The sequence below is a fragment of the Eptatretus burgeri genome, chromosome 11 (genome assembly GCF_056783735.1).
Source record: "Eptatretus burgeri isolate ZD-2024b chromosome 11, Ebu_testis_v1, whole genome shotgun sequence".
NCBI classification, from domain to species: Eukaryota; Metazoa; Chordata; class Myxini; order Myxiniformes; family Myxinidae; genus Eptatretus; species Eptatretus burgeri.
Window position 1 is genome coordinate 33,461,702 of NC_140971.1, and position 10,173 is coordinate 33,471,874.

Here is a 10,173-nt window from a genome sequence, read left to right on the forward strand (position 1 = left end):
ACAAAGTTCCTTGACTTTGCTAGAAGTCATGGACTTAGGGTGGCTGGTTCATGGTTTCAGCGCCCACAAACTCATCGCTGGATTTGGCGTTCCAATGCTGGCGGTGTGGCAAAGGAGATTGACCATGTCCTCGTTGATGGTTGCTGGAGGATGATCCAAAACTGCAGGGTCTACCGGAGTGCTCAGTTCCTCAATTATGGCCACCGGCTTGTTGTAGCAACTCTAAAGCTGCACCTTAAATCCAGGAGAATGGTACCATCCCAGCCTAGGCTGGATGTTGGCAAGCTCAAGGATGAGAGGGTAGCTGAGGAGTTTGCGAACAAGCTGAATGGAGATTTGGGGGGTCTGGGTGCTTTGTGAGATCCTGAAGAGTTGTGGAATGCCTTCAAGACCACCATCCTTGATGTTGCCGTGGATGTCCTAGAACTCACCGCCGGGCAAAGAAGAATTTTGTCTCTCAAGGGACACTGGATACCATTGACCAGAGTCACAGGGCCAGGTTGAATGGCAGAGCTGAGCTGTTCAGGGAGCTGAGGCGTAAAACTACACGTGCGCTGAGAGTGGACAAGGAGGCCTATGTGCCAGGAATCTGTGAGGGGGTAGAGCATCACCTGTTGTCAAGTGATTCTCGTCCTGCTTACAGGGAAATTTGCGCATTGCGTTCATCCAATTTGTTCATCCAATACATCCGTCGGTGTACTGTAGTTAGAGCAGAGGGTGGTAGGCTCTTGACAGAGTAGTCTGAAGTGAAGGCCCGCTGGACCGGTTACTTTGAGCGGTTGTACCAGGCTGATCCACCGACTGTCGAGTTGGATCTCAGGGGTATTACAATCCTTGTTTCTGACCCTCCAATGAACTGTGATCCACCTTCGTTTGTGGAAACAGGCTGTGGTGAACCGGTGGAAATGGTGGAAAGCTCCTGGGATCTGTGGCATCTGTGCTGAACTTCACAAAACTGGTGGAAATGCTGTACTCGTGTCGTTGCATGCAGTTATGTGCTCTGCTTGGGACACAGGCATCATCCCAACTGACTGGAAGAGGGGCCTTGTTATCCCTCTCTGGAAAGGGAAGGGTAATCGCCAAGACTGCAACAACTATCGAGGGGTGATGCTGCTCTCAGTGCCGGGCAAGGTCTTTGCTCGGGTAATTCTTGATAGGGTTTGCCACCATCTTCTTGAGCACCAGCATCCAGAGCAGTCAGGCTTTACACTAAAGAGGTCAACGATTGACCGTATCCTTGCTCTTCGGGTCCTCACCAAATGCAGACGAGAGTTTCGGCAGGGGCTGATTGCAGCCTATATTGATCTCTGTAAAGTGTTTGATTCAGTGAATCGGGATGCCCTGTGGAGGATTCTTGGTCTTCGTGGGGTGCCACCAAAACTGATCGATCTGATGTCTGAAATATACTCTGGTACTGAGAGTGCTGTGAGATGTGGTGGTACCATCTCTGACTTATTTCCAGTTGTTACTCAAGTTCGTCAGGGTGTGTGTACTGACCCCACACTTTTCAGCACTTGTATGGACTGGATTCTGGGAAGGATGTCGTTGAGATCAAGCTGCGGTGCATTGTTTGGGAATATCAAGATCTCTGACCTTGATTTCACAGATGATGCAGTCATCTTTGCGGAGACTCTACTTATCCTTTTGGGGGCCCTCAAGGTGCTGAATGAGGAGTCGGAGCTGCTGGGATTTTGGATTTCCTTGGTCAAAACTAAGATCCAGGCTTTCAATGACATCTTGGATGCTGCTGTCCCATCGGTGCCAGTTTGTGGTGAGGATGATGAGGTTGTGGAGAGGTTTACTTACCTTGACAGTGATATTCATGTCTCTGCAGACTGTGAGCCAAAAGTCAACAGACATCTGGGTCGGGTCTGGGGAGTCATGGATTCACTGGATCATGGGGTGTGGCATTGCCGATACCTGTGCGGGAGGTCGAAAGTCCAAATCTTCAGGTCCTTGGTGCTTCCAGTCTTGCTCTATGGATGTGAGACTTGGACTCTAACCAGGGATCTGAGACGGAGACTTAATTCCATTGGTACCAGATCTCTTTGGAGAATCCTTGGCTATCGCTGGTCGAACTTTGTGTCCAACGAGCGGTTACTGAGAGAGACTCAAATGAGATTTGTTACCTGCATGGTCCGTGAGTGTCAGCTGCAGCTGTATGGACATGTGGCTCGTTTTCTTGACGCTGATCCTGCTCACCAGATTCTCTCAGTGAGGGAGTTTCGTGAGTGGAGGAGGCCAATGGGCCGACCACGTGCCTCGTGGTTGCAGCAGGTTGATCAGCATCTCAATCAGATGGGGATGGGCCAGGCATCTACCTGGGGGATAGCCAGATGGAGGTCCCTGGAGTACCGGCGGAAAGTGGACGCAACGACTCGCTGCTCTGGTGCATGCTCCCATACCTGACCTGACCTGTACCGACTCTTCTTCCTTCTTCTTCTTCCGATCTATCATCTTCCTTCTACTTTTGCTGACCTACATTCACCATACACCTTCACGATTTTTTCTTCAATCTTTCCTTTACCTAATCATACCTAATGTTAAAAAAAAATCTTCATTCTTTTTACTTCTCACCTTTTACCTCCTGTAACCATGTGATTTCTCTACCCCCTCTTCCTCTTCCTGTATCATTTGCCGACCTACCATCTTCCATGCCATCAGTCCTATCATTGTAAGTTCCATTGCTTTATTCTAGTTAACACAGACATGCACGCACACAGTGACCCGCAGGCAACCCAAGTCCTGATGATGGTCCAACGAGGGCGAAACCGGAAGGCCATTTGACCTTTCGGTATCTGTGATGTCACTGTGTAAGTGTTGACCATGTGTCCAAACCTTTATTATCAATGGAAAGACCTGGATTCTGTGACCATCTATTTTACTGCATCCACAAAAAACACAAACATTAAACATTTTGTCATCTTGAACAACCTACATCATTTATGCATCCACTTTCCCAATTTGCTGTAATTGCAAGAAAGCCATCAAATGCCACGAGGCTTACTTTGATTGCCGAAGTTGTAAAGAAGGGTTTCATTTTCAACACTTTATTATAGCAGTAGTTTTATCACTGGAAATACTATAACAAGTTGTTATCCTTCTGTGTCGCAGGTGGGTAAACCAAGGGTTCCTCGAGGAATGTTTTGATTTTCATGGTGTGAATCGAATTATAAATGAATGGCATGAATTTAAGTTCAGTGAAGGAATCTTTAACTGAAAATATACAATGGTGTCCCAGATGACCCTGAACCATTTATGTTTGAAATAACTTCAACACAAAGATTCCAATTTCGATAAAACTCTATGGAATTTAATTATAGACTGTAACATTTGATTCTGCTTGACTTTGTCATTCCTGCTCGTTTTCCTCTTTTCAAAGAAAAATCGATGATGTCATGACCATTTACTTTACAAAGCTCGGCTTTAAAATTGCAGTGTTGTTTGAAGAGAACTCCTCTTTAGGAATCGTTCAGCTTTCCTTCATACAGTGTGCAACAACTAAAAACACTTTACAACCTCATTGTGAATCCAATGAATACGGCTTGCCAATTCCACAGCCCTAAACGGCACACAATTCTGCAGGTGATACACACACACACACACACACACACACACACACACACACACACACACACACACACACACACACACACACACACACACACACACACACACACACACACACACACACACACACACGTTGTGATAAAATGATGGTTTGATTGGAAAACCTGTTTGATGAACACTGTTTTTCTTCCTGTCTCTTTCTTTGCCAATTCCTCTTCCCATGTTGCCAATAGTTACTGTTAATGGGTTTAATTGATTAGGTGAAAGCTCACTGGTTATTCCCTCCATTCACAGGTGAGAGATGTGGGTGCGTCTTCATTTTTTCATATATGTATATATATAATATATATATATATATATATATATATATATATATATATATATATATATATATATATATATATATATATATATATATATATGTATATATATAATATATATATTTAAGCCTGGTGTTGGCGCAGTGGTTAGGGCAGCGGCTTGGGATCCAAAAGGACCTGAGTTCAAGCCCCGTTGAGCCACTGAATTAATACACCAGGGGGTTGACTCAGCCTGTCATCCTTCCGAGGTCGGCGAAATGAGTACCAGTATACTGGGCCGGTGTATACCCCGGTTAAAATAGGTGTACCATATCCCTGTGTTGTAAGAGGCGACCAGGGTTGCGTCAGGAAGGGCATCCGGCGTAAAACATGTGCCAAATCACTATGCGGATCATACGGATGATCCGCTGTGGCGACCCTTAACGGGAGCAGCCGAAAGAAGAAGAAGAAGATATATAATATATATTTACACACACACACACACACACACACACACACACACACACACACACACACACACACACACGTTGTGATAAAGTGATGGTATGATTGGAAAACCTGTTAGATGAACACTGTTTTTCTTCCTGTCTCTTTCTTTGCCCGTTCCTCTTCCCATGTTTCCAATGGTTACTGTAAATGGATAGATTTTCTTCACTACCCAATGGCGTCCTGCAGATTTCAAATGTGCAACCAACAGATGCTGCTTCCTATCGCTGCCGAGCAACAAACCCCGTGCTCAGTATTGTGAGCCGGCACGCTAACCTCACTGTCGATACCAGTAAGTGCTCAAGCCCCCTTCTCACCCCTCCTTTCTCCTCCTCCTCATGTTGCTGTGCATGAAGACCCATCTCATTACAGTTAGATAGTTACATTGAAATTTGAGCTTGGGTGCTGTGCAGAATGTTCGGAATTTCACTTACTTCATTGCTGGATGGCATCTTCCTTACTTTACTCATGATATTGTGCCATAGTGAGGAAAATAGAGCTCAGTGATTAATTTAATTTAATGTGTAGAGCACGTGGCTGCTGATTTGTATCATTCCTGGAGGAGGGTGGTAGGTGTGCAGCTGTGCCTTTGATGCAGTGCACCTTGTAGAATAGGGAAGGGTTTGGAATTTGGTAAAGGTGAAGGTGTCCCTACTCTTTGCGAAGGACACTGTGGGATTGTTAACGTCCACAAAGTAATGCCGGCAGATGGAATGCTCAGTTAAATATCCATCCGAGGGACGACACACACACACACACACACACACACACACACACACACACACACACACACACACACACACACACACACACACACACACACACACACACACACACACACACACACACACACACACACACACACACACACACACACACATTCTTGGGTTGCTTTATGCAGCTTTATGATCTGTGTCAATATTTTCAGAGGTTTCACCTTTTGCTCTGCAAGGAATCAAAGCAAATCTGGTGAAAACCAGACATTGTAAAATACAGTTAAAATGTTTTGTGCAAACCAATGTACCACATGGCGCGTGCACAAACGAGCAGGCAATGTGGCAGATCATTTGCAATGTTTATTTCACAGGTAGTTAAACTCTGCGATGTCTCCAGGGTTGTTCTATATTAAACAGGAACTCTTTTGTGGCTAGTCATTATTTTAACAAATCCATTTAATTTATTTAACTTCTGCGGGCGGGATGAAGACTGGATTTAAAGTTAAGGGATCCTATATGGTATGTAGCCTTAGCCTGGCCAGCTGTTCTTCATCAACTGTTTAATTGAAGTGCTTGCTTGAGTGCGTAAGCCACTTGCCGAGCACCCTTCAGTCGATAGAGGTACAATTCGTGGCCTTCTTGGAATGTACAGTTGGCAGTTGCTACAAGGTAGAGGTGCATGATTTACAAAGGTTTATGGTTTCGCTTTGTGAGTTTCAAAGCAAAATGTATTTGTAAACACACGGTTTCCGAGCCATTTTCCGTATTAATGTGTTTTCTAAATTACAGAGCCAATTTTTTTTTTCCAACCGTCACATAACGATTGGCTGCTGTTTCTAAAGATGAATGTTTTGCACACCTCTCTGAAAAGTCCGTGTTGTAACGTTGTTTTTGTAATGTGTTTATTGAATTTTCCCCAAAACAAGGGTGAAAGCGACTCAAGGTTTTGGGTTGTCTGCAGTCCGTTCTGTCAGGTTTTGGGTTGTCTGCAGTCCGTTCTGTCATCAGTAATCACACTGACCCCAATCTGCAAATTCCTGAAGAATTGCCGATATTGGCCAAGCACTAATATGTGTGTGTGTGTGTGTGTGTGTGTGTGTGTGTGTGTGTGTGCATTTCATAAAGCATTACATTTTCTCTCTGCTAACTCCCCCCCCCCACCCACCCCTCTTCCTCTCCATCTCGCTGTCCCATCCTCGCTCCACCTCTGCCGAGTACAGAGCAGCACTCTCCCCCCCACCTCTCTCTCTCTCTCTCTCTCTCTCTCTCTCTCTCTCTCTCTCTCTCTCTCTCTCTCTCTCTCTCTCCCCCCCCCCCCTCTGTCCAGACGTGTTCAGGCAGTGATTATGTCCGGACAGAGTTTGTGTCCGGACGGAGTTTGTCTCCAGATGTGTCTGAGCGGTGTTTGTCTCCAAGCGGTATTTATAGTATGACCAGGAGAAAATGGATTTCAGACATTATCTTGTTTCCATCTTCACTGTTGACAGAAGCATTTTGATGAGACAGTATGAATCATAATTAACGCTTCACCACACATCTGCCTTACCTTCCTCTCACCTCTTTCTGCCTTCCCTTCCCCCATCCCTCCTCACTCCCCCTCGGTATTTATCTCCGTAAAGCTTAGCTCTGGACGTGTCCGGGTGGTGTTTGTCCCCGTCAAGCTGAGCTCCGGTAGCATCTAGGCGGTGTTCGGCTCCGTAAAGCTTAGCTCCAAACGCATCTGGGCGGTGTTTGACTCCGTAATTAAATCTAGCTCTGTATGCATCCGGGCAGTGTTTGTCTCTCCCTCCTTTCTCGTTCCCCCTCCAATTCCTCACTCTCTCCCCTCTCTTTTCTGCACTGCTCTCTCCCCCATATTTTGCTCCCCCCCCTTAGTGGTCCAATTCGCAAAGCGATGGATGGTATTTGTTCATAATTAAATAAGGCCGTTAATTATCTTCAAAAGGGGTGTTATAATTAACCCAAACACCCAATTTACAGTCATGCACTTCCTTCGAGTTTTCTTAGTATGGCCGGTGACATTTGCCACTGCGGCCGTGGGGTTTCCAAAATCTACGGCCACTAGCAATTATTCGGCGGCCGCAGTATTTCCACGGTCACATAATGTAGCAGTCACATATGTTTTTATTTTTCGGGGAGCCGCACGGCATATTTAGAAATTGTGGAGACCGAAAACGTGGGGTTGCCGTACGGTCTTTGATTTGATGTCGCAAGGTGACCTTAAGGGGGCCCTGTGGTGGCTATAGAATTTTCAAGGCAGACACAAGGTAGCCTCAAGGTGCTCACAAGGCGACTGCAGGGGGGCCCTAAGGCGAACATGCAGCCAGACGGATGGTAACGAATGGGTTAATTATTATTTATTTATTTTTACCAGTTCTTTTGTTTCAGCTTGTCGAATTGCTACGGCGAACGTAGAAATGAAAATAGTTATAACTCCGCGTTATAATTCCACAGTGACCCCTACGGCCTGTAAAAGATAGCCAAACGGCGTAGGGCCACCCTGAGGCCACCGCAGAAACTCTGCGGCCGCCGCACATTTCTGTCAATTCAGAGGGCGTACGGCCGCCGAACCTCGCCGTAGACCAATGTGACTTCGGCCTAAGCACGCAAAGTTTCAGGCTGCTGGGTTTCATGGTTCTGGAGTTATGAAGGAGACACACTGACACACACACAGTCATTTATGAGTAGACTAGCAAATACCACCTGTCGCTTCGCTGATGGGAACTCTGAAATGGGAGGGGGGAGAGGGGAGATACAGAGTGAAACAGAGAGGGGAGAGGAGACAGAGGATGAAAGAGAGAGGATATAGGGTGAAGGAGAGAGGGGATAGACTCTAGAGGGTGAAAGAGAGAGGAGATAGAGAGTGAAAGAGAGAGGAGTTGAAGGGGGAATGAGAGAGGGGATACAGCGTGCAAGAGAGAGAGAGAGAGAGAGAGGAGATAGAGGGTGAAAGAGAGAAGAGATAAAGGGTGAAAGAGAGAAGAGATAAAGGGTGAAAGAGAGAAGAGATAAAGGGTGAAAGAGAGAGGAGATAAAGGGTGAAAGAGAGAGGAGATAAAGGGTGAAAGAGAGAGGAGATAGAGGGTGAAAGAGAGAAGAGATAAAGGGTGAAAGAGAGAGAAGATAGAGGGTGAAAGAGAGAGGAGGGGTGGGAGAGTGAGGAGGGAGGCTGATTGAGGAAGGAGGGAGGGGGAAGGGAAGGCAGTGAGAGGTGAGAGGAAGAGAGGGAGAAAGACATGTGGTGGAGCATCAATTACACTTCATACTGTCTCAACAAAATGATTCTGCATCGTGTAACAGTGAAGATGGAAACAAAGTTATGTCTGAAATCCATTTTCTTCTAGTCATACAATAAATATTACCCAGACACCAACACCGCCCGGACACGTTCAGATACAAACACCGCTCAAACACGTCCAGAGACAAACTCCTGTCTGGACATAAACACCGTCCAGACACATCCGGAGACAAACTCCCATCGGGACACGTCCGGAGACGAACTCCCATCGGGACACGTCCGGAGACGAACTCCCATCGGGACACGTCCGGAGACAAACTCCCGTCGGGACATGTCCGGAGACAAACTCCCATCGGGACACGTCCGGAGACAAACTCCCATCGGGACACGTCCGGGGACAAACTCCCATCGGGACACGTCCGGAGACAAACTCCCATCTGGGCACGACGGGAGACAAACTCCCATCCGGACACGCCTGGAGATAAATACCATCCAGACACGTCTGGAGACAAATCCCATCCGGACATAACCACCATCCAGACATATATGGAGATATGCGTCCGGAGACAAACTCACGTCCAGACATAAACACCACCCAGATATGCTTGGCGACAAACATCGCCAGGACGCGTCCGGAGATAAACTTCCGTGTTGACATAAACACTGCCCGGACATGTGCGGACACAAATTCCCATCAGGATATAAACACCACCCGGGCACGTCCAGAGACAAACTCCCATCCAGACATAAACACCTCCCTGACATGTCCGGAGCCAAAGACCGCTGAGACACGTCCAGACACACTCCCATCTGGACATAAACACCACCTGGACACAAACTCCCGTCCGGACATAAACACCACCTGGACATGTCCGGAGACGATCTCCCTTCTGGACACGTCCAGAGACAAACTCCCATTCGGACACGTCTGGATACAAACTTCCATCCAGATGTGTCCAGCGACAAACTCCCATTCCGACATATGTGATGCCCAGTTTTATGTCCATCCGAGAGATGACACGCACATTGATGAATCACCCTGCCTGTGAAACACCAGGATGACAGTTCATAGCTGGGTCGGGATTCAAACCCAGATGAGACAGCTAAGAGAGCATGCGTACCTCTCGGCCATCCTGCTGTGATGTGGGGATTCATTGCTGTTGGGGGGGAGGGGGGAGGGAGAGGCAGAGCGAGGGGAGGGAGAGGCAGCGTGAGATGAGGGAGAGGCAGCATGAGGGGAGGAGGGAGAAGCAGCATGAGGGGAGGGAGAGGGAGTGGTAGGGGAGGGAGAGGGAGTGGTAGGGGAGGGAGAGGCAGAGCAAGGGGAGGTAGAGGCAGAGTCAGGGGAGGAAGAGGCAGTGTGAGGGTAGCGAGAGGCAGCGCGAGGGTAGCGAGAGGCAGCGTGAGGGGAGGGAGAGGAAACGTGAGGGAGGGAGAGGGAGGGAGGGAGAGGGAGGGAGAGGCAAAGCGAGGAGAGGGAGAGAAAGGGGAGGGAGAGGCAGCGCGAGAGGAGGGAGAGGCAGATTGAGGAGTGGGAGAGGCAGAGCGAGGAGAGGGAGAGGCAGAGCAAGGGAAGGGAGAGGCAGCTCAAGGAGAAGAGGGAGAGGCAGAGCGAGGAGAGGGAGAGGCAGAGCAAGGGAAGGGAGAGGGAGGGAGAGGCAGAGCGAGGTGTGGGAGAGGAAGAGCGAGGAGTGGGAGAGGCAGAGCGAGGAGTGGGAGAGGCAGAGCGAGGAGTGGGAGAGGCAGCTCGAGGAGAGGGAGGAGAGGCAGCACAAGGGGGAGGGGAGAGGCACGTGATGGGAATGCAGGGCGGTGTGAGGGCAAGGGAAGGAATTGTGAAGGG

General features: G+C 48.0%; 1 protein-coding gene across 6 annotated transcripts in view; it reads left to right on the top strand.

The window, feature by feature from the left end:
- The window catches only part of LOC147016808 (immunoglobulin superfamily DCC subclass member 4-like), a 187,248-nt gene that overhangs the window by 103,822 nt on the left and 73,253 nt on the right, over positions 1-10,173 (top strand). For all 6 annotated transcript variants that reach the window (XM_085845835.1, XM_085845834.1, XM_085845836.1 and 3 more), the window contains one exon: positions 4,535-4,668. In XM_085845835.1, the coding sequence (XP_085701961.1) occupies positions 4,535-4,668 (134 nt within the window). The remainder of the gene's footprint in view (positions 1-4,534; positions 4,669-10,173) is intronic.